At 29.3% G+C, this 26,281-nt stretch overlaps 1 protein-coding gene across 1 annotated transcript in view; it reads right to left on the bottom strand.

The window, feature by feature from the left end:
• The window catches only part of LOC111619220 (tectonin beta-propeller repeat-containing protein 2-like), a 73,426-nt gene that overhangs the window by 23,500 nt on the left and 23,645 nt on the right, over nucleotides 1–26,281 (bottom strand). Inside the window, exons 4-9 of the mRNA XM_023360906.1 lie at nucleotides 25,676–26,103; nucleotides 12,166–12,462; nucleotides 9,486–10,563; nucleotides 5,488–5,700; nucleotides 5,258–5,399; nucleotides 704–920 (exon numbers count right to left, since the gene is read on the bottom strand). Of these exons, the coding sequence (XP_023216674.1) occupies nucleotides 704–920; nucleotides 5,258–5,399; nucleotides 5,488–5,700; nucleotides 9,486–10,563; nucleotides 12,166–12,462; nucleotides 25,676–26,103 (2,375 nt within the window). The remainder of the gene's footprint in view (nucleotides 1–703; nucleotides 921–5,257; nucleotides 5,400–5,487; nucleotides 5,701–9,485; nucleotides 10,564–12,165; nucleotides 12,463–25,675; nucleotides 26,104–26,281) is intronic.

Raw genomic sequence — 26,281 nt, 5'->3', positions numbered from 1 at the left:
AGGAACAGAGTGGGATGGAGGAAAGCGACCTGGACTTCTAGTGAAGAAGAAGAGCCATATCAATGCTGACACACATGCTTAATTAATTAATTAAACTGATCCAATGCTTATGGTAATAAGCATTTGTAACTCTCTCTCTCTGTCTCCCTATGAGTTAGCCAAAATTACAATTTGCATGAAATTCATAAGGTGTGTGTGGGAGAGTATAATCCTTCCATGGATGAGCAATAAAATTTTCATTTTATTGTCAAATTATTTGTCAAGTGTATCCACTCCATCTGTACCCATGTTTCAGTTTCATAACTTTCAAAAAGGTACATTGGGAAAATTAACACAAAATTCACCAACTGGCCACTGATCAAGCCAAAGATCACTTGACGTCATCATGAAATGACCAACTTATAAACACAGCATGGAAAACCTTATACTATCATTTTATAGCATTAAAAACTATTTGCTTATTGTCACAGAATGACATTCTTATGAAATAAGATTATTAAATTTTATATTTAAAAAATGTTTGAAATTTTATAATGTAATATACATACTATAAAATCTACATATCTTATTTAAGTAATATAGACTTCTAATTTTTATTAGCAATGGAAATATCTGTAAACTTTGATTAGATGGATTTAAAAAATGTTCTCCTATAGTAAACATTTAAAATTTATAAATGGAAATATTTTATGAATATTCTTACCAATTATCTCTTTCCTATTTGAAAAAATAGTTTTACTAGGTAATTCATAATACCAAACACCTTTTTCATTGGTGGTAATATAGGAATGTAAATTTGAAGTTTTACCATTCCATGGTATGTTTGAACTCGATAACATGCATAACATGCTTGATGATGCTAAATCTTTTATCATCCTCATTTGATTATTATCTTGAAACAATAAATCACTCATATCAATCTAAAAACATAAAATAACTTTAATTATAATATAATGCCTTTAAATGTAAGATATTTTAAATTAAAATTTTATATTTTGACATTTCTATAAAGAAGCTAGTTTTCAAAATGCTTAAAAAATTAACAATTTTATAAAAATATGTTTGAAAGAAAAAAAACAACATAAAAAGAATTCTATTCCAAAAATTACCTCTAAATGAAAAATCTAATTTTGTTCAATAGAATTGTCAAAAAGTTATAAAAATTGATAGTACAGGCAAATCTTAAGTTATGAACACCCCTGTTTACATACAATTTAAACAAAACTGTTTTACAAACAAAATTTTGAATGCCATATTTGCTCTGGCTTACGTACAATAACTCAATTTCTGAACATGCTACTCTGCAAAGTTGGCCACCAATGGTCAACTTCCTATACTTCCTATGTTAAAAAAAGTCAACGGCCCGACCAATTGACAGATGACAGGACTTCCAATTCAGCACTGAGATTAGCCTATTTTTAGATGTCATGACACAAATCATCAATGGTGATGTTACTCAAATTAGATTTTAATGTGCATGCAGGTAAGATACTACTTCCAGTTTTCAATACGTATCACAATTCAATTTAAATCTAATTAATAAAAACTGTGTTAATTGACATACACATAATATAAATTACATCGTATTTCGTATTTAAATAATTCAAAATGACTTCCAACAACTTAACACTGCGTTGAGTAATAACAATCCACGAAACCTTTTTTTACAAGTGTTATGTCCGTAACAAACTCCACAAATGCTTTCGACCTCCACTGAGTATGTGCTTCAGGTGGTGACTGACTATGTTTCCTCCTGACCGTCGCAACGATGACACCCGAGATGTAAATAATTGTGTGTATCGGGTTTTACTCCTTCGCCTGTCCCTGAGGCCTGGGAAATTTATAAGCTAACCTGAAGTTGATCAGGTGGGGGCACCTGATCAACTTCAAAGATCGTGAAACAATCGCACAGGTGTGGAGGTATTTGTTCAAAGAATTAGAACTGGGACAGGCAGAGGGGTGAAACCTGAAACACACAGTTATTTACATCTCGGGCGTCATCATTGCGACGGTCAGGAGGAAACACAGTCAGTCACCACCTGAAGCAGACCTCGGTGGAGGTCGAAAGCGTTTGTGGAGTTTGTTACGGACATAACACTTGTAAAAACAAGGTTTCATGGATTATTATTAAATAATTCATATTTAAAGATGTTTAACTCAAATTAAACAACAAAAATTTTTTAATATATTATATTTTATAATATAAATGTTTAAATAAATAAGCAAGTACCTATAAACCAGCAATTAACTCTCTTTTAAACAAACGTTTTCATCCATTTATAGGTAATTGCTTATTTATTTAATTGTATACCAGTAATATCGTGGTGATTGTATTAATTTTTAATATAAGATATATTAATACTAAATAGCCAGTTAATTAAAATTAAAAATAACAAAATAATAATTAAAACTTTGGTTTTTACACCAAAACTGAAACTAAAATTAAAAATAAAATCAAAATTAATTAATTAATTAATTAAAATTTAAATTTAAATGAAAGCAATTGAAACATAATATTTCAGAAAGTGTGGATAAAATACTTATTATCTATCTAGATTGATTTGGTTATATTTCATCCAGGCAGAATCAAATCTCCATAGCACTTTTTGTAAAGTGTTAGTTTTGCTTTCAATTGGCAGTGAAGAAACATTTTGCCTTTAATATATATATAAAGATAGATAATATTATATTGCACTTGTAGGCATTTTTATGCATGAAATGCTGTTAAAAAGGTAAAAAAAAAAAGGGCTTTGTTTTGTGGGTTGGGAACAGATTAATTCATTTTACATTGTTTCTTATGGGAAAATTTGTTTTGGTTTGAAAACAAATCAGTTTTTGAACAACTTTTAGGAATGAATTAAGTTCGTAAACCAAAGTTTGACTGCACACTAAAAAATTCAAGTTGCTAAAGTAAAAGGTTAATAACAATATATAATTAGCACTTTAAATTAAAATAGTTCAGCTATGCAAGTTGTATGTGTAAAATTACAATCAAATGTATTAATACATATTGCCAGAATTTATAAGTAAAGAATAATTTAGAAAGAATAAAGATGATAAATTCATTAATGATTAAGAAAATTTTGTATCAGGTATTCATGTAACCTCTTGATAAAGTTACAATTGTAAGTTTAACCATCAAAGAAAGGAAGAATAGCATATTAGATGCATAAGTTCTAATATCTGGGAATGGAATCTCTGGATGTCAAATATTCCATTCCCAGATATTAGAACTTACACATCTAATATGCTAAAGTTACATTTAAAAAATATATAAATTAATACATATTTTTATAATAAATCTAATTTAGTATTAATTTTTATAAATAATGATTAATTATTTATAAATTAATGTTTAAAATTCTATATTAATGTTTATTTATTAAAAAAATTATTGATATTTTAATTTATAATACAGGCTGTCCTCATTTTACACTGGTTTGATTTATGCTAATTCATAACAACATTGGTTTCAATTTTTTTCACAAAAAGTTCTTAAAAATTTTTCCCACAATGGATAGAATATATTTTTCAAATGCTAAATATTATATAGAAGAATTAGCAAATTTGGTAGAACATTTAGACACACAAATAAAGGAGGAGATAAATGATGATGAACCAGAATATGTTGTAAAGATAATTTAATCAAAGCCTTAACTAGGGTATGGTCAATGTGGCCCCCGCCATAGGCACCAATTTAATAAAAACGCCAACGAGGTTTCAAAATAATATGTATTCAAAATTAATAACACAAAAAAATTTTTATATTTATATAGTATTTAAATGTCATTAGATAATTTTTTACCACTGCATTTTTTAGAATAAAATTATTATTTTTAATAGTAAAAATTAAAAATGCACCATTTTTATTCTTGGCCATAGGCATCCAAAATCCTAGTTACGGCTCTGAAGATAATAATTACTGACATCCTTACATAATTTTTCGCTATGCCACCTCATTGATTGAAGAGTATTTTGAGATAGATCCTGACTGAGAGTGAAATGATTTTGTAAGGAGTACAAATGAAGCCTTATTATGAAATTCTCAGAGAGATAAAAAAAAGGTTATCAAGCAGCAAGGATTCATATTTAATGAAAGTACATAATCCTCAGCTAGCCTGTCATTGATGGATGACCCTCAACCAGGACCATTATTGAAGAAATGATGTTGCATCTAGCAGCACTACCAAGGAAACCAACACAGCAGTGGTATAAAAATTTGTGAGATACTGTGAGCCAAGGGTTAATCCCTACTGACCACTTACTCGGCAACAGTCTGCAAAGACTGCCCACATTGTCATTTTGGATGGCTTTTTATTGAGTGGTGAGGGAGGTGAGCAAGTTGGCAGGTGTCCTTTCACAGACAGGAGACAGGTTTAACAAAATAATGAAATAAAGGTTTATTATATGGCTAACACTAAAATAGAGGAGGCTACACAGAGTTACAAGAATATATCTCTAAGTTATATAGGCTAGATGTGATTAACATTAGATAACAAAGTCTGTGATTGACAACTGCTTAATCTATTCTATGACAGCTATGCCTACTTCCGTTACGAGAGAGAGAGTTCGCAGTCCACTGATAATTACCTCTAAAGTTGGACAAGTGCTATATGCGGTGATAACAGTTCTTTATGAAAGCATTGGGCGTTGTCAATATCTTCTACTGGTGTCTTCTCCGAGGACTAGGTTGAGTCTGTTGTATGGAGATACGGGAGACGAGGAACCACTAAAACCAAATATAACTTCCATGTGCGAACTCTCAAACTTCCGGTGGCTCACACCTTTTATATGATTGTCATGGGAAATCTAACACGTGATCAACCTTTGTTGATGATGACGGTGCAATCTTGACAGCCACTTGTCTACTTTTCCACTGACTTGTTACTATAACCAGTGACCTCTGATCTAATTTCTACTTCTCTGTTTTTTTCTAACGAAGATATTTACATTTTGAAAACAATTAACATTAAAAGCCCTGTAAAAATCCACGGGCTCACAAATTGCATTGTCAATTTCAACTATAAATAAATGTTATAGTTTCTGTATTATTTTATATTAGTAAAAATTTTGCAAAAATTAAACATGCTTCTATTGAAAAAAAAATACAGTACATTTGTGGATACCTGGAATCATCCATATTTATTCCATAATAAAATGGATTCATTTTGTGTCAATTCTGTTTACGTTGCCTCTTCCAGGAATGCATCACTGGTGTAAAACAAGGACAACCTGTAATTTAATAAAACACACTTACTTGCCACCATTTACAATTTGTTTCAGATGTGACAACTTTTGAAATATTAGGGTGAAACCAAACTTTACAATGATTATCGATAATCCATAATAAATCCTTACATCCAAGAGCACAAGTTTTAACTATCATATTTTCCATTAACCTATTAAAATATATCATAATAATAAAATTATGTTTATCAATAAAGCATAAGATTTAAAATATTATTTTTAATTGTAATCATTTTTTACCTTATTTCTTTCCATCCAGATCCTTCAGTTTTATATACAGTTATGCCAGTTCTATACAAAATTTTTCCTGTAGTTGTCAGAACACAAACATTGCCAGATTGAGATGTAACTTCAGCAAGATGATATTCACAAGATATGTGTGTTGATTTAAAATTTGACTGATAAAGTAGTGCATATTGCTGAACATATAATTCACCATTATTATTAATATACCTATGCAATTAGAAAACAATAGGATAAAATAAAAAATATTTAGTATTAAATTTAATGAGTATTTTAATCTATGGTATGCTTACTGACTGTGGATAAATCAAAACCAAAACAGTTTTGCCTAGTAGTATTGTGAACTTTTCCAATAAAATTTCTAAATATTTGTCTAAGAGTGAAATCCTTTTTCACTTCCTTCAAAAATATATTTCATCTGAGATGCACCTCTACATTGTAATCTAAACTAGTACATACTTGTAGTTCTATCCAAACACTTTCATTTATAATATATTACCATAACTACATATAATTAATAATCAACATGTGAAATTGCATATCTTTCATCATAAATATTCTGTCAATCCTTGATTTAGCTTTCTGAGTATCCAAAACTCCACAATTGCCAACAAAATTTAGATACCAAATTGACCATTATTCCTACACTATCACATATCCTATCTTTGACAAACTATATAGATTCCTAGAAGAATTTCTGACATGTCTTTCTATAAACTAATTTCCTCTTTCATAGAATCCTATTTACAGGATATACAACACATTTCCTATAATGCAAAGTCCAATTGAATTAAGACAGCAATGTTTTCTTTTACATTTGATCCTATCAAAATTTTATGTATCCTTACATTCTAGGCATTAGATGATGTCTTTTAACTAAGATGACACCCTTAGGAAAAAAAATTCTTCCCTCAAGCAGATGATGAAGCCTCTTTTTCAAGATTTAAATTTGATTCAATCTTTGAACAATATTATCCTATATATACCTCAATTTTATATCATCTTATATTGATTGTATCAATTGTATTTTTGTTTCTTTTTTTTTGAGTTATATCATCTTGCAAATTTTTTACTTTACTGATCTTATATGTTTGTTTTTTTATAGTTTTTTTTCCTATTACAGTGGTACCTCAGGATACGAACGCCCCAGCATACGAAATTTTCAGGATACGACATGAAATTCGAACATTTTTTTGCTCCACGATACGAACAAAAACTCACCATACGACGTTACATTAGTTCGCATTTTTCATTTGTTTTCCTTACTACAGTTATTTTTTTAATGTATTACTTGGCTTTAATTTGAGTATGTTTTTCGCATTGGAACGAATTATTTGGTTTAACATGTAATCGTATGGGAAAAGTTGATTCACCTTACGACATTTTCATGATACGATCTCAGTTTCGGAACGGATTAATTTCGTATCCTGAGGTACCACTGTATATATCTATTTTTACACATATTACTTTGTTTTATAATTTCAATTTTTGATTACATCTCTAGTAATTAATTTTAAAAAATAAAGAAAATTCTTTTTGTATCTTGTTTCAAATATATCAAAGAATTTGAATTTGTTAATTATTACATAAAAAACTGAAAAAACAGATAATTGATTGTATTATCAATTTTTGTCTTTTTTAAACTACTTTTTATGGAATAATAAGAAAAATAAAAGTTTATTTCATAGTTGCATTAGCTTAATGTGAGATTCCAAAAATGGGTTGAAATTAAACATTTATTATAGAAATTTATTAAAATGAAACTAGAAGGAAAAAACCTCCATTGTTAAAACCGATCAAAGATTAAATTCGTTGTGCTAGTCATATGAAACCAAGATGAGAAAAAAATACTATTAATGTAAAACATGACGCAATAAATGTAAACAAGCGTCCTCCAGTAGAGATGGATCTTTGGCAAGGCACTCATATACAAGCAATTAGAACAGAAAATTTTGGAAAAGGAAACATTGCATCAGGTCATTAAAACATCTAAGATGTCATATACTAGACAACAATGAGGTAAAATATGAGCGCAAGTTCAAAGTCCCATTAACACACTCCATCCAGAGTTAATAGACGGTGTTGGATAGATTCTCCAAAGATGACCCTTCTCGTGGCCCTAACAGCTCGTCTTTCACTTAGGGACAGATGAGGGACCAATTGGGGAGCGGAAAAAGGGGATGTGGAACCAATCAGGATAGATAAAAGGGGGAGAACAGAGATTGATATAATCCCGGTCTTCAAGGACACAAAGATTCTCCAAAAAGGCTCCAAAGCACGAAGACACTGTGTGTCAACATACTTGGGATGAAGCTTTCCGTTTTCATGCTCATACTGAAGTCATGCCGTTGCCGACACTGACCAATGGAGTCTCCCCACCTGTCTCACAAACTGCTTAATAACACTGCCCCAGAGCCACCTCAGCAACAAACAACAAAAAGAACACCAATGCTCAGGAAGTAAATAAGACAACATCGAAGCTAAGGACTTCCAACCAGCCAATTGTGTTCAAAAATATTTGTTTCATAGTGTAAGTTTGTTTTATGCTAAAATAAACAGGTTTTTGTAAAGATACTTATCATCTCTGTCTCCTGCTCCACACCCACACATGAACATCCCTAGATCATCCTGACATGGGATTAATGATCCCTCCCTAAAAGTTAGCTAACTTACATTAAGAAAAATAAAAAATTATTAATTTTAATTAATGCTTGAAGAGAGTCTTAACAAAATATATTACTTAGTCTGAAAAACTGTTATTTTATAGCGATAGTGTATAGTTAAAAGGAAAATTGGACTGCAACAAATTAACTCCTTTAAAAAAACAAAGTTGATGCAGCTATAACTGCTAATATACCATACAAAGAAAATGCTAAAATTATCTGACATAATATCTAAATGGTATTAATTAAACCCTGTCATTTCAATAAATGAATAATTGAATATATTTAAAATGGTTTCTAAAATAGTTTTTAAATTTTAAAAAAAATGAAACAACAATGACTTCCATTAAACAGTTCCAACAGTTTTTCATTAAAAAAAATGATAAATAGGCAATAAGATTTTGAAAACTTATGGAAAGTTCTAAGAATCTGGTAAAATGACAAATTTAGTTTTTAATTATAAATATTTATTCAAAAATGTAAAAAATAATCCAGTATGGATATTGATGTGAGGAAATCCATGATTTAGTTTTCATTACAATATAGAAGAAGATAAACAAGTCAAGTAATTGCTGACTTATATGGACAACAAAATGGAATTATTCAACAAATAATGGGACAATAAAATTACTGACTAACAATAGGATTGATTTGATACACAGATCAAGCTGCATAGTACCAAAACTGCCACTTGGTGATATTTTTATTAAAGTGGTGATAAAAATATAATACTGGCAATAAAAACTTAGTTCACTTATTTTGACATTCAGTGTGAAATTGAACCACAAAGCACACTTCAGGAAAAACAGAATGACAAGCTCCCATGCACCATACACATAGCAATTTCATGATGTTATGCAGCAAGTTTGGGCAGGAAAGTACAAGGTGACATTGAGAACCAATATCAGTTTTCATGCAATGCCATCCAGCATTTCCAGATTGGAATTTTTTATTGGCTGACAAAAATTTGGAGAATTTTTTGGGATGACATTTTTCTTTTTCTCTTTGATCTTTCTTCAGTAGAAAAAAATAACAATTTTGACATGACAGAATATGTTAACTACTGTTTAAACATTGTGATCAAATATGTTTTTTGGAATTATTCATAAAAAAATTATTTAAAAAATGATTATTATTATATGTACAGTACACATATAATAATAAATACAGTATTGAATTATTAATTACACAGTTACACTTAAACAATTTACAAATTCAACTTATGTAAAATTCAAGTTATGTAAAGGTTTAAAGTCTGCATTACTTACATAACTCAGGATATTAATGTATAATTTCTGAATTTTTAAAACTAATTTTTTATTGTTTACTTACCAAATAGAACTGTCATCAATAGCAATATAACTGATGTTTTCAGCAACAATTCTCCAATTAGCAGAGGACAAGTTTCTTTCTTTTGGAGAAAATAAAGCTATATAAGCAGTTCCTTTGTTTAATACTGAAACAACATTTCCATTTAAAGGAACAGCTATTTGGTTTGCTTCTTTTGTTGTTTTTACCCATGAAAAACTAAATTGAGAAAGTGAAGAATACCACACTTTTCTGTTAATATCAATACAATATAAATATTGATTGCAAGCAGCTAAGCTTACTAATAGATCAGGAGTTTTATCTTGAATCCAAATATCTTTGTAATCCAGTAAGATTCTGTTAGTAACTACATTTGATTTTAAATCTTTTTTGTTGTCACTCAAATGTAACATCTCAACTGAATCAGAATTGTTACAGTGCTTTGATTCTTCATCAAATTTTTTAATACAAGAATTATTTTCAAAATTTTGAATTTTACGATTAAATTCACAATTTTCAATTTTTAATTCCAAATTACTTTTAAAATCAGTATTTATTGAAATTTCTTCATTCATAGATGTTAATTGTTCTTGATTTTTGTTTTCATTTTCTTCCTGAGTTATTATTTCTCCAGTTTCTGTAAAACTTAAACAATTATTTGCCTTGTTTATATTTAAACTCTTGTCTTTTATTTCATTTTCTTTTTCTGTAGAAATATTATCTGTAATGTTTGAATTAGAAATGTCTGATGTTTCACAAAGATCTGATCTGTCTCTGTTTTCTTTGTGGTAATTTTTATATCGAAAAAGTATTTCTTCTAAGGATAGAGGTTCACGATTGTTTACCAAATCTAAATTTTTTTTATCTTGAGAGTTTGATTGATCTGAATTATTACTTTCATTAGAAAGCTTATCAGTGTTATTTAAATTTTCATCTGTTTTTTCTGTTGAAGTAATTTGATTATTTTGTATGTTTTCCAAAAATTTGTCTTTAATATTTACATCTTGAGTTTTCACACAACTTGATGACTCATTTATTGGAAGAGATTTCAAATCACTTTCTTCATTTATCTTATCAGTTTTCAAGGAAGAATTTTCATTGCCTATTAAAAACAAGAGAATATTAAAATTATTAATAAAGTTATTATTTTTAAATTATTTGTATTTTTTCATTACTTAAAAATTTTATAATAAACACTGCGAAAACCTAACAAACCAGTGAAAAAAATCATAAACAAAATGCAAATATTTTTGCACATGTTAAACGGGCATCATCTATTTACAAGACCACCTGCAATAACACAGCCATAAACTATCATGACAAATCGTAATCTGCTTCCATAGGCAAATTTTCATTAACTGTGGTCTCATTTACTTATTCTGACTAATGTTATCAATTTACATTAGGTGAGTATCAAAGTGAAATCTACTATATATATATAAAGAGATCTATTATATATATAAAGAGATTAATTAATTTAATTGTTAAACATTCCAGATTAAAATATAATTTGACAAAAAATTTGATAATATATTTGATAATGATTACACAAATTGTTACAAGAAGGTTAAGTGTATAATTGATTAAGACTTCAAATTATTTCTAAAATTATAGTTTCTAGTAGTTACCTAAGTTACAATAAAAAGTCTGCTGCAACTTAGTGTACTTTCATCATTAAGGAATTATTTTGTCAGAAGTATAACTTATGTTTTATACTTTACAAATTTTTTAGAATCTTAGAATTAAAGCAAGTCAATTTTTTAATTTTTTTACAATTTGATAAAAACTTTTACTTATAAACAGTAATTATATAGTTTCTGATTGTGTGAAAAGAAATATTTGAATTTTGTTCATTTTTTTTCAAGTTCACAAGATGCATATTTATCTTAATGGTTATTTTTTAAAATATTTGTCATCAGTTTCCAAATTTTTTTCTGAATACAGTATTTATATTTTAACTGATTACAGACTCAAATATAAATTTTTTTCATCAAAGTTTAGCTAATGTATTACATTTAATTCTAATGGAACAGTTTATAAATTTCACTACATAATGGTTTATATGTTATATAATATATGAAAAATTTTATATCCTAATAAAATATATTAAAAATGATATAAAAAAATTTAGTAATAATATTTACATTTAATTATTTAAAATATTCCACCACTATTAACTTAATATAAATTATGCCATTTTACTCCAGAAGGAGATATTTTATTACAATCTGTGGTCTTATGAAAACTGAGATAACTGGATTTATTGTGTTCATGATCAAAAAAATACAACTTTTTACTATGAATGTATTGATAATTTTTCTTTAAAACTGTCAAAAAAGTTTTTTGAAAATATTTGTTTATCACTAAAACATTCAAGAACTTATATGATAAATTTGAAAAGATAAGTTTCAGGTCATCTTTCTAAAATAGTCATGAAAATAAAAAAATCAAATTAACTTGCATGGGCATTAAAATATAATAAGGAAGCAAAAGGCTTCTCTCTACAAAATATTGCTCATAGAGTTCTATAATTATGTCTGCAATAAGAGTAGAAAATTTTTGTTGTCATTTAATATTTTGTGCTAACCATTAGAGAATATGCCATCTCACATTCAGATTTTCTTGACTACAAAATCCAGATGCATGCAACATTTATTGTATCAAGTAAAGTTCAAAAATGTTATTAAAAAATAAAATTTATTACCTGTTTCATATATATTTTCTGCAGAACTAATCATTTCATTTTGCAGTTTATCATTCTCATCCATGTTAAACTTTCTGTCATATTTTTCATTTATTGCTTCGGTTGATTCAATACTTTTTATACTTTCGGCAACATTTCTTGGGAAATTTTTACTTTTTGGATGCCATTGAAACAATTGATTTGACTGAAGAAAAAATTTTTCTTTTCTAATAGGAAACACTGATAATTTCTTCCAAGAATCTTCAAACTGCTTAAATGGAGTTTTTATGGATGCTATTAATGATTCTTCTTGTATATCTAATAATAACAACAAAATCTATTAAAGTGAATAAAGAACTTTTTATTATAAATAATTAAATAAAATTGCATACATGTTGTATATTATTAAAAATTTTATTTGAAAAGATTATATTAAAATCAGTCTTTTCAGCATAATCATTTTTCTTCAAAAAATAATATAAATATAAAGTCATGAACAATAAATATAGATAAATAATAAAGTTTATATTTAAAATTTAATAATATTTTACTACAAAATTAATTATAAAAACTATATACAGTAGACTCTTGATAAGTCAAACTTCCTTAACTTGAGTTTTATTTATGCTCCAACTTAACTCCCATACATTCAATGTATTCTATGCTTCTATGAGTAAATTAATTTTGAGATCATATTTTGCTACTCAAAATTTAAGATCCAGACTTTATTTCATATTTAATTTTGTGCACTTTCTTTTGTGTTTTCAAAAAGATGGATGATATAATAAGTTGAAGATTGGTATTATATAGAATTATGCTTCTGATTGCAGAACAAAATTTAAAATTTTTAAATGTTTTGCACCTAAAGTAATGATCTTATTCTTAAACAAAAACTGACCAATAAAATCTAGGCTCTTTAAATTCATTATTTTAAAATTTTTTGAATTGAAAATTTAAAAATGTAACAACTGCATCTATGATTTGACAAGTTAATGAGTTATTGGCCAATCATATTTATAAGTTCATTTATATGTATCACCTTATTTGGAACTAAACATTTACACTGTATGAATTTTACTGTAAAGTTTGAATTTACAATGACATTTTCATTACTGATAAATGATCAATAAACCAGTGTATTAACTATTTTCATTCCAAAGTACAGTAAAGAGAAATGGCAAAAAGAGAAAGCTATAGATTTTGTTGATAGCAGAAAAGATATTTATCATAAATATTGGAAGAAAGCTAAAAGAAAAAATCAGAAATATCAAAAGAATTTAGCTTTCCATTGAATACTCTTTCTACATACTTCAGAAACAGTAAGAGGATTTTGGAAAACATCAATGAACAACAGGATCAGACAGAGCAGAAAATAAAGTGTAAATGTACTTATCTAGATCCATGGTGGCCAAACTGTGGCTCATGAGCTGCACATGGCTCTTTTAGACCCTGTATCTCCCACATAAATTATAAATATACACATATATATTAATATATATGTAACTTATGTAAAATACAGTTTAGATTATGTAGCTCTAAACTCTAAACATATATAAAATGGAGAATATTTCTGATATTGCTACCATTGTGACAAGGTTTGGCTATTGTTGGACCTAGATGCTGAAAAGTGCATGCTGAAGTAGTTTGTACAGTGTACAGACAAGAATATTCCTGTTGATGGAAATCTTACAAAGAAAGACGAATAATTCAAACAACAATTGAGACATCAATTTCAATGCAAGCAGTGAATGAAAAAATTTAAGAAGCATGGAATAGTTTTCAGTAAAATCTATGGTAAAAGTGCAGAAGTACAAGAGGAGAAATGTGCAAAGCAGTTGAAAAGTTTACCAGAAACTGTACAAAACTATTGCCTGGATAAAATTTTCAATGCAGACAAAATGGGCTTACTTTTAAATGTCTACCAGATAAAACAACGATGATCAAAAGTGATTCATGTCAGAAAGGTAAAAAAGTAAAGAACAAGTAACTTCCTTTGGGAGCAAACATGGCAGATGATAAAAAACTGCCATTGTTATTAATTGAAAAATTGTTCATGCATCAATGTTTTCACAATGCCAATATGCTAGCTATACTGTATGCAGCAAATAAGAAGTCATGAATGGTGTCAGAGCTTTTTCTAACTGGCTGTTGAAGTTAAGAGACCCACATGATTGCCAAAAACATAAAATTATTCTTTTTTATGAACAACTGATATAGCTTTCAGAATCATTGAATATGCATAACAGTTCAATTTTTACTACCAAATACAATTTTAGATTGCAATCTTTAGGAAATCAGGAAATCATTCCAAAGTTTAAATTATGATACAGAGCATTTATCAAAGACTTTGCATATTATTGAAGATGAATCACAAGTTTGGAGTGAATATGTAAGATGCAATAACAAAGCTTGGAATTACGTTCTGCAAAGTACCATTGAAAATTGCTTTACAAAAGCAAATTTCATTCAAATTTTTGTTAATACTTTGAATAAATTAAATTTTCTGTCAAAATCCATTAACTGTATCAAAGAAGACTCTCATAACAATGAAAGTGTCATTCAATGATTTTTGTTAACATTGACAATAATCTAGCTATCTGCAGACACTTATTTGAAGATGACATTCTGAAGTAAAGAACCAAGTGCAAAAAATAAGTGATGAAAATCAGGAAGAAATAAATTTTGTCAATAATAAATATCTTACTTCCCCTACATGTAGGAAAGCCAGAAAGTTCTCAAGCCTTTAAGGGACTTTCTAGAAACTATATTATTCAAAAAACAAGATTCTTTTGAGGCAGTCATCCTCAATTTACTCCCTGAAACACAGTATAAACACTAAGTGTAAGAAATACAAATGTTAACCAATTAGGTTTTACTTCTTCTAGCCATTTATTCTCTTTTTCTATTCTTTCTGAGGCTATAAATTCATTCACTACATTTATACATAGTCCTGATTGCATTCCTTTCATTTTTTATAAGAAATTAGTACCTTTGTCAGCCTCTATTTTCCTTCACTTATTTCCTCAGATCCTAGACATTGGCTACATACCTGCCCAGTGTACTCATTCAGTTATTTCTGTTGTCGAAAAGAAAAAAAAAAGCTTAACTCTTATCATCCAATTTCTTTAGTTCCTGCTATGTTGAAATTATTTGAAATCTGTCTGTATAAAATCATGTACTTCCCCATTACCTCCCATTTATGTACTGTTCAACATTCCGATATAAAACATCACTCTACTACAAGCAATCTCCTTGAAATTCAACTTGTTACTCTATAGAAATTTGAATTAAAACGCCCTATCTATGTGGCATAAATCAATATTGCAAAAGCTTTTGATTCTGTAATTTTAAATATTCTGTTAGACAAATTATTTTCCAAATTTGAAACCAATGGCATCATTTTGATCTGGCTTAACGATTTCTTCCTATTACATTCATGTCAGATTAAAATTTCCAATTTTTTCTTTTCACCATTGATAGGTATACTTCAGGGTTCTATTCTTAGCAACTTACTGTTCATATAAAAAGACACTAGTATTATTTCTTCATTCATAAATATATATGCTGATGACATTGATTTTGCCAATAGCTGTCATCATATGTTACAATGTGATATTAATAAACTTAATATCTTATTTAAGAAGTTAAATTTAAAAATAAACTCTAACAAGACTAAAATAATGATGTATAGCCTAATGAGAGCACCAACTTGTAATACCATTTTTACTAGTAATCAAAGACTGGAAATCGTTGATAGAGTCCAGGACCTAGGTGTTAAATTTGATTCAAAACTCTCATTCAAACAGCATATAGGAAATTTAATCAAACAAGTCTCAATTCATAGGAAAATGCTATAGCAAAATTTTACAGTAACTTCTAGTAAACACATACTCAGAGTATTATTTTTCACCAACATACAGTCTACAATAGCTATGCCTTACCTATTTGGACTTCCANGGCATTGTCCTTTTGAAATACAGATCCAGGAATGCATTGAAGGAAGGGTAAACTTCAGGCTCCACAACTTCTCTGATGTAGTGTTTACTGTTGAGAGTACCCGCAATTCTGAGCAGCCGAGATCGCCTATGATAACCAATAGTGCCCCAGACCATCACACCTTGTGAATGCCCAGTATGAGACTGGATAATGCACTGTGGAAGATGGTGTTCACCTGTGTAGTGTTTAATGCATATGTTGCCATCGTTTAATGTTTATAGTGTTTAACGCCATCGTTTATAGTGTTTAACGCATATGCTGCCATAATTGAAGTGAGATTCATTGGAAAAGAATTAGTTGCCAATTGGCATACCAATGGTAGTTGATGAGCCCATTGTAGCCGCAAGTGTCTATGGTTTTGTGTTGGAAATCCTGTGCACAGGAATGCTTGTACACAATCCATAGCATAGCAGACATCAGCAAACTGTGGACACAGATAATGGCACACTTGTAGCAGTGCTCCAATGTTGTACCAACTGCTGAGATGAAGCTGTATGACCTGCAATTGTCATGTGAATAAGGTGTCTGTTGGCCCATGCTGACATAACATTTCGTTCCCCATTGCCAGATTTACGATTTGTCTGGTACTCTTCAACCACCTGCTTCCATTCTCACATAACTGTCAGTGGCATTACACCCTAAGAGCTGCAATTTCATGATAAGAAAATATCCCTTCATGTATGCTGATCACTCACCAGTTTGAACTCTAACCTGCTCATATGGTGACCTTTGTCATTGACAAGACAAAAGTGACTTCTCATGAAATGTTTACCAGTGGCAGACAACAATACACTACTTCCAACTTTCTGCTACTGTCCTCTATTTCTACAGCTAACATAATTGTTCAGAGGGTGCGCTTCTCAGCCCATGCAAGCACTCTCACTCTGATATTCTAATCATTTGCATGTCATACTGTTTTTCATTTCCTGTAAGTTTCAGTTTATTTGCATGATTCCTTCACAGTATTGCAATTTTTACAAACATGAGTTTATTTTTAACTATTATAAAATGACAAAAAGCTTAATTTTGAGGGTAGGAATAGGTTTATAAAAGATTGTAAATGCTAATAATAGAGAGGTTGAAGCCGATGTTATCATTGCGAAAACGTGAATGTTGTATGTTCAGCATCACCATCCTGTAAGCCTAAAAGTTTGACAATGGCATTTGGAACATCAGTGGAATCATGCTTGACATTTCAAACTCCATTGTCAAACTTCTAGGCTTACAGAATGGCGGAGCTCAACGTCTGACATTCACATCTTTGTGATGAAAACGTTTCTGCAACCTCTCTAATGAGTAAAAATTGTCATTACAATCTGACCCTACTGGAGATAGACACAAACCTCTATCTCCCCACACCCTCGACCTTTAATCATCAATTTCCTAATAAACAAATCTTCCTGCAAAATTTCAGAAATTTTTGACAAAATGCACAAGAGTTATTAAGCTTCAAATAGGGTGAACAAAATTGTGCCACACGCCCTCCCACACATCCATACATACAGAAAAAACCCCAGAATTTTTTTGCATTTCGACATTTCAAGGTGTCGTAAGTCCAAAAATGTAAAAATTAGGGGGGGGTTATTTTTTGATCAATTGCCATACTTTCCCTCTGTTATATATAACAGCCAGGAAAGTAAAAAATAATTTTGGAATATAAATCTACTTTTTACATGTAATGCTGGTCACAGATAATGAGATTTTTATAATATGACATTTTTGTAAAACCTAACTACTGCATTATGAGGACTATCTGTATATTATTTATTAAGTTGTAGCTTCCATTTATCTAGAACTTATAAATTTTCCAGATTTTTCTGAAAACTATGATTTAAATTACTTTTATAAATCTCAGTTTATCTATCTTAATATTTATATCCATATCTTAGATTTGACTTAATAAAAGTAATGTACACTTCACGCCTACACCTTACTATATACAGTAATGTAATTGCACCTACATGTTGTGGCATTACCAATGGTGAATTTGAAGTATAAATTAGTTCATAAGCACTTTCAATAGCATATAACTAGCATCATCAGGTGAATATTGAATACAATGGTTTTCAAATTCTGAGCTTTCGAACAACATGAAAATATATGATGCACGTGGATGAAATACCAATATGAATTTGAAATAAAATAAGAATTCAAAAATTTTTTTGAACAGCAATATGAGTGACATAATATCCCCAAATATGCATAGAGAGCAATAATGATGTTTAGAGATGTAGATTAGATTGCTTGAATACAGTTGTCCATATTTGTGGGATTTCAAGAGTTGTGGTGCGTGGTTTAAAGATGATATGTAGAGGTTCTCCCAAATAAATAATTCTTTCCAATTGTTGCACCATTTGAGTAACTTTGTTTGGGTCTGCAGTGGCTGATAATGTTGATCAAGCGCTTTTTTTTTGCCAATTTCATTGACGGTCTACTGTTTCTGATATCCTCCTGATGTTCTAGAATGTGAGAAATTAACATTCTGGCTATGGCCCCTATGTAGCCGGTTAAGAGATTTGACTTAATATAATCAAATTGTATCTAAGATAATTAATTTTGTTGACTTAATTTTTCATCATTGTACATATCAATTTTTGTTTTCTTTTTAATACATATCAATCTTATTTAAACTGAGTATGTATTGGATTGTTCAGAAAGTAATTTTGTTTTTTCCTGTGGAAAAAAACAATATTTTTATAATATATAAATATTTTATTGAATTATATATCGACCATTTTGGTCAAATACCTGTTGTCATAGTTTCTGGTAGTAGCATGATTCCATGTTCATAAAAGTTTTGATCTTTGCTTACAAAAAAACTGAAAAAAGTGATTTTTGACATTTTCATTTGAAGTAAATGTCTTACAGTTTAAAAAATTTTGTATAGACCAGAACAAGTAATAATCTGAGTGTTCTTGATCTGGCAAATATGGTTGGTGTGATAGCCATCCCATCTAAGCTGTAACAGTTTCTGACAAGTTACCAAACTTGTGTGAAATTTGGCATTATCATGGTAAAACACTAACTACACCTTGTTTGTTGATCAATTCTGGCCTTTTCTGTTTGATGATATTACTCAATTTGTTTACTCGATGGCAGTACACTTTCGAATCAATTATTAAATTGTCTGGTAAAAGCTAAAAAAAAATTTCCTTAAAATCCCACCAAAGAGAGCAATTCTCTTTAAGAACATGTGGAACCCATATATTGAGCTTTGAAATGAAACCAATTTGTGATGCGATTATGCGATACTTGCGATACACACCAGTCTCAAAGAAACTTGAGTATGGCGTGGATAGACTATCAAAAAGTCTACAATAGTGTATCACATGAATGGCTTCTTAAAATTCTTGATATTTATAAATGTCCATCTATGGTTAAAAGATTTCTCCAAATGACTATGCCTACATGGAGAGTAATCATGATTGCTTGTGGCTCCCAGGATTTAAATACTACTCAACTGATTTACATAAGACACGGAATATTTCAGGGTGATTCTCTCTTTTTATTGTTGTTCTGCCTGGCTATAAACCTGCTTTCATTCATACTAAATAAGTATGAAAGGAAAGGCTATAAATTGAAGGATAGTATCTGGATTAATCATCTCTTATATATGGATGACCTTAAGGTTTATGCACATAATAGAAATAATCTAAAAGTATTACTGGATAGCATTGAGATTTTTACAAGTGATATAGGGATGAGGTTTGGACTGGATAAATGCAAAGTACTACATATAACTGCAGAACACAGGAGTAGTGCTATGGATGAAGGACATATACTACTGACTTGTAAGTGAAGAAATTTTCAAACAACTTGCAATTGGAGATAGATATAAATACTTGGGTGTACAAGAATCAGGAAAACTACAGCATAGCATCATTAGGGAACAGATAACAAAAGAATATTTTAGAAGGATTAAAAAACTTTTAAATACACTCCTTAATTTGTGATATTTAATCAATATACAATCAACCCCCCTATAACATGGTAGATACGTTCCGGTTTTTATGAATCCATTTTCTATGAGTCCAGCCAATCATAGCCCGGCACGTATGCAGTTTATGGACTATGGCTGTTTGAAAGGTTTCTTCCATAAAATTAATCGATTCTAGACTAATTCAACTCAACATTTCCAAAATACGTATAATTTTTTGGGAATAATCCATATAAACTATGCTATAAACAAAAAATTGTAGGATTACTTACCGAGTGTGCACTGTTCGACTACACCATTGCTTAAGCTTGTTTTCATTGTGGAGCTTGCCATCGAATGGCGCTCGCATGTTTCCTGATAAATTATTTTTTTTGCGAAAAATTTGCTGAATTTTGGAGACATCATTAATATAAATATAATTTTTATGGATGTTAAATAATAACTCATGACTTTATTCCCGACATCAAGGACTTTCTTACTTACATGTACACCTCTTGCCACATAACCACTCAGATGTTTACTAATCACGGTAGATTTTTTGCCTACCTGGCCAGGTTTAAGAACACTGACAGCCCTGAGTGCTCTATTTGTGGTACCACGGACAGTAGTGCACACTACATTCTCAACTGNATTTAATAATATTTTACTACAAAATTAATTATAAAAACTATATACAGTAGACTCTTGATAAGTCAAACTTCCTTAACTTGAGTTTTATTTATGCTCCAACTTAACTCCCATACATTCAATGTATTCTATGCTTCTATGAGTAAATTAATTTTGAGATCATATTTTGCTACTCAAAATTTAAGATCCAGACTTTATTTCATATTTAATTTTGTGCACTTTCTTTTGTGTTTTCAAAAAGATGGATGATATAATAAGTTGAAGATTGGTATTATATAGAATTATGCTTCTGATTGCAGAACAAAATTTAAAATTTTTAAATGTTTTGCACCTAAAGTAATGATCTTATTCTTAAACAAAAACTGACCAATAAAATCTAGGCTCTTTAAATTCATTATTTTAAAATTTTTTGAATTGAAAATTTAAAAATGTAACAACTGCATCTATGATTTGACAAGTTAATGAGTTATTGGCCAATCATATTTATAAGTTCATTTATATGTATCACCTTATTTGGAACTAAACATTTACACTGTATGAATTTTACTGTAAAGTTTGAATTTACAATGACATTTTCATTACTGATAAATGATCAATAAACCAGTGTATTAACTATTTTCATTCCAAAGTACAGTAAAGAGAAATGGCAAAAAGAGAAAGCTATAGATTTTGTTGATAGCAGAAAAGATATTTATCATAAATATTGGAAGAAAGCTAAAAGAAAAAATCAGAAATATCAAAAGAATTTAGCTTTCCATTGAATACTCTTTCTACATACTTCAGAAACAGTAAGAGGATTTTGGAAAACATCAATGAACAACAGGATCAGACAGAGCAGAAAATAAAGTGTAAATGTACTTATCTAGATCCATGGTGGCCAAACTGTGGCTCATGAGCTGCACATGGCTCTTTTAGACCCTGTATCTCCCACATAAATTATAAATATACACATATATATTAATATATATGTAACTTATGTAAAATACAGTTTAGATTATGTAGCTCTAAACTCTAAACATATATAAAATGGAGAATATTTCTGATATTGCTACCATTGTGACAAGGTTTGGCTATTGTTGGACCTAGATGCTGAAAAGTGCATGCTGAAGTAGTTTGTACAGTGTACAGACAAGAATATTCCTGTTGATGGAAATCTTACAAAGAAAGACGAATAATTCAAACAACAATTGAGACATCAATTTCAATGCAAGCAGTGAATGAAAAAATTTAAGAAGCATGGAATAGTTTTCAGTAAAATCTATGGTAAAAGTGCAGAAGTACAAGAGGAGAAATGTGCAAAGCAGTTGAAAAGTTTACCAGAAACTGTACAAAACTATTGCCTGGATAAAATTTTCAATGCAGACAAAATGGGCTTACTTTTAAATGTCTACCAGATAAAACAACGATGATCAAAAGTGATTCATGTCAGAAAGGTAAAAAAGTAAAGAACAAGTAACTTCCTTTGGGAGCAAACATGGCAGATGATAAAAAACTGCCATTGTTATTAATTGAAAAATTGTTCATGCATCAATGTTTTCACAATGCCAATATGCTAGCTATACTGTATGCAGCAAATAAGAAGTCATGAATGGTGTCAGAGCTTTTTCTAACTGGCTGTTGAAGTTAAGAGACCCACATGATTGCCAAAAACATAAAATTATTCTTTTTTATGAACAACTGATATAGCTTTCAGAATCATTGAATATGCATAACAGTTCAATTTTTACTACCAAATACAATTTTAGATTGCAATCTTTAGGAAATCAGGAAATCATTCCAAAGTTTAAATTATGATACAGAGCATTTATCAAAGACTTTGCATATTATTGAAGATGAATCACAAGTTTGGAGTGAATATGTAAGATGCAATAACAAAGCTTGGAATTACGTTCTGCAAAGTACCATTGAAAATTGCTTTACAAAAGCAAATTTCATTCAAATTTTTGTTAATACTTTGAATAAATTAAATTTTCTGTCAAAATCCATTAACTGTATCAAAGAAGACTCTCATAACAATGAAAGTGTCATTCAATGATTTTTGTTAACATTGACAATAATCTAGCTATCTGCAGACACTTATTTGAAGATGACATTCTGAAGTAAAGAACCAAGTGCAAAAAATAAGTGATGAAAATCAGGAAGAAATAAATTTTGTCAATAATAAATATCTTACTTCCCCTACATGTAGGAAAGCCAGAAAGTTCTCAAGCCTTTAAGGGACTTTCTAGAAACTATATTATTCAAAAAACAAGATTCTTTTGAGGCAGTCATCCTCAATTTACTCCCTGAAACACAGTATAAACACTAAGTGTAAGAAATACAAATGTTAACCAATTAGGTTTTACTTCTTCTAGCCATTTATTCTCTTTTTCTATTCTTTCTGAGGCTAGAAATTCATTCACTACATTTATACATAGTCCTGATTGCATTCCTTTCATTTTTTATAAGAAATTAGTACCTTTGTCAGCCTCTATTTTCCTTCACTTATTTCCTCAGATCCTAGACATTGGCTACATACCTGCCCAGTGTACTCATTCAGTTATTTCTGTTGTCGAAAAGAAAAAAAAAAGCTTAACTCTTATCATCCAATTTCTTTAGTTCCTGCTATGTTGAAATTATTTGAAATCTGTCTGTATAAAATCATGTACTTCCCCATTACCTCCCATTTATGTACTGTTCAACATTCCGATATAAAACATCACTCTACTACAAGCAATCTCCTTGAAATTCAACTTGTTACTCTATAGAAATTTGAATTAAAACGCCCTATCTATGTGGCATAAATCAATATTGCAAAAGCTTTTGATTCTGTAATTTTAAATATTCTGTTAGACAAATTATTTTCCAAATTTGAAACCAATGGCATCATTTTGATCTGGCTTAACGATTTCTTCCTATTACATTCATGTCAGATTAAAATTTCCAATTTTTTCTTTTCACCATTGATAGGTATACTTCAGGGTTCTATTCTTAGCAACTTACTGTTCATATAAAAAGACACTAGTATTATTTCTTCATTCATAAATATATATGCTGATGACATTGATTTTGCCAATAGCTGTCATCATATGTTACAATGTGATATTAATAAACTTAATATCTTATTTAAGAAGTTAAATTTAAAAATAAACTCTAACAAGACTAAAATAATGATGTATAGCCTAATGAGAGCACCAACTTGTAATACCATTTTTACTAGTAATCAAAGACTGGAAATCGTTGATAGAGTCCAGGACCTAGGTGTTAAATTTGATTCAAAACTCTCATTCAAACAGCATATAGGAAATTTAATCAAACAAGTCTCAATTCATAGGAAAATGCTATAGCAAAATTTTACAGTAACTTCTAGTAAACACATACTCAGAGTATTATTTTTCACCAACATACAGTCTACAATAGCTATGCCTTACCTATTTGGACTTCCATTCCTTCATCTACTCTAAACAAACTTTATTCAGAATTGGCTAAAATTTATATTTTGCTTATTAACAGTTAGTCTAATGCCAACAGAAATTGGCTGTTTTCTATCTTATATATGTATATATGTGTATATATATATATATATATAATTGACAGTCAGCAAATGCAATAACCAAATTATATTATATAATATTTGAAAAAATAATCACATAGACAACAAATGCTTTCAAACAGCTTGACTGCCTGCTTCAGGTCAGTTATACTATAAAATGAGAATTCTAAATGGAATACATATACAGGTAACCCCCGTATAACACGGCACTTCTATAGCATGGATTCACTCTAACACTGTTCGAGAATTGGTACCATCCCCCATATAACACAGTACTTTTATAGCACGGATTTACTCTGACACGGTTCGAGAATTGGGTAAAACCCTCGTACAACAGAAAATGTAATAAATTTTTACATACTTAACTAATAATAGTTCACGAAAATTATTATTTTCGTGAACTATTAGTACTTAAGTATGTAAATTTTCTCTTCTCGCCTTCTGTCGATACACGTGGTCCTTCTCGAAACTTGTTTCAATGTTGCCAGATCGCGACGCTTCTGCTTCTGATGTTGCCGAATGTTTTTCCCTTATTCCATACTTGCTTTATTCTTCATAAGTGCTTAGCACCATATAAGGAAATTTATAAAGACCTTTTAACTAGAAGGCAAAAGGTAAAGCATGGATCTGAAGATAATGCAGAAAAATGCTCAGAGGATAAGGATAACTTGCCAAAAAGAAAACGCTCTCGGTTAATTAATAGTGTTTTTAGTGATGACAAAGAAAACATTGTTTAATTTATATTAATATGTATCACTTAAAACAATTTTAATGAAGATATTTATCTTAATTATGAAAATATACTAACATGTTTTTTAATTTTTGGAACCTAACTCTCCTTTTTGTAATAGTTCTTTGTTTCGTATAACACGGATTCGCATAACATAGCAAGTTTTTGGAACGTAACTACTGTGTTATATGGGGGTTACCTGTATAACTGACCTAAAGCAGGTCAGTCCAGCTGTTCAAAAATGTTTGTCATTTGTAATGTACTGCTAGAATAAAGCAAAGGTTATCTATGTGAATATTATTTGTATATTTTTAAATTTTCTTTCCTTTTTAATACATAATATTTGTTCTCTATAAACAAATTTATCAGTGTGAAGAAGTAACACTGCAGATTCTCAAAGGCAATGCAATAATTCTGGCCTCTGCTATATTATCTGAATTAAATATTGGTATTGGTTATATAGATAAAAAATACTATAGTTTTATAAATCCTATATGAAGAAGCAAAATTACAAATTCTGAAGTGTGATGCAATAATTCTGAAAATTAAATTAAATCTTACAAAATTAATTCTTAGAATAAATTAACAGTAAAAATAAACAGTAAAAATTGACAGTTTAATGAATATTTTAGTAAAGATTATATTTAGCAACAATTATTAATAGTTTGTTACTATTAAAAAGTAATTTTAAAAAGATAATTTTTAATACCTATATTAACTTCAACATTTTCTGGATAGTTTGCTATTCTAATTAAATTTCTGTCCCTTAGAAGAAGAAATATTTCATCTTTACAAGTAGTTAAATCTATAATATTGTCAAAATTCCAACAGCAACCAATAATTTTTTTTTCAATAGGATCGATAATAAGCAATGATGTTTCATTCCAAGAAATCAAATATCGATCACAATATAATTTTAGTAGACTTAGTTGCACATTGTTTGGTGGTAAAGTATGTTGAGATTTCTGTATTTGTATAAAAGGTACATTTTTCTTCATTAGTTCCTTAAGAATAACTGTTTCAATCACGTTTCCATCAGAGCCACATTTCCACAAATGAAGATTAGGTCGAGCAGAATATATAACATAATCATAATTTAAACATGTTGGAAAAAATGTGATTCCATATTTTCCCAAGCTAGAAAAATAAATAAAATAAATTTTAATAATTTTATATAATCATTTTTATTAATAAATTACCTCTTTAACATGAATTTAACAGATGGCATCAAATATATTTTTGAAAAACATAAAATTAATTAATTAAAAATAAACCAATATAAAAAATTATAAAAGACAAAAAATATAGAAATTTG

The sequence above is a fragment of the Centruroides sculpturatus genome, unplaced genomic scaffold (assembly GCF_000671375.1).
Source record: "Centruroides sculpturatus isolate CEXI.00-Female unplaced genomic scaffold, Cexi_2.0 scaffold114, whole genome shotgun sequence".
NCBI classification, from domain to species: domain Eukaryota; kingdom Metazoa; phylum Arthropoda; class Arachnida; order Scorpiones; family Buthidae; genus Centruroides; species Centruroides sculpturatus.
This window is presented reverse-complemented; position numbering and strand designations above follow the sequence as displayed.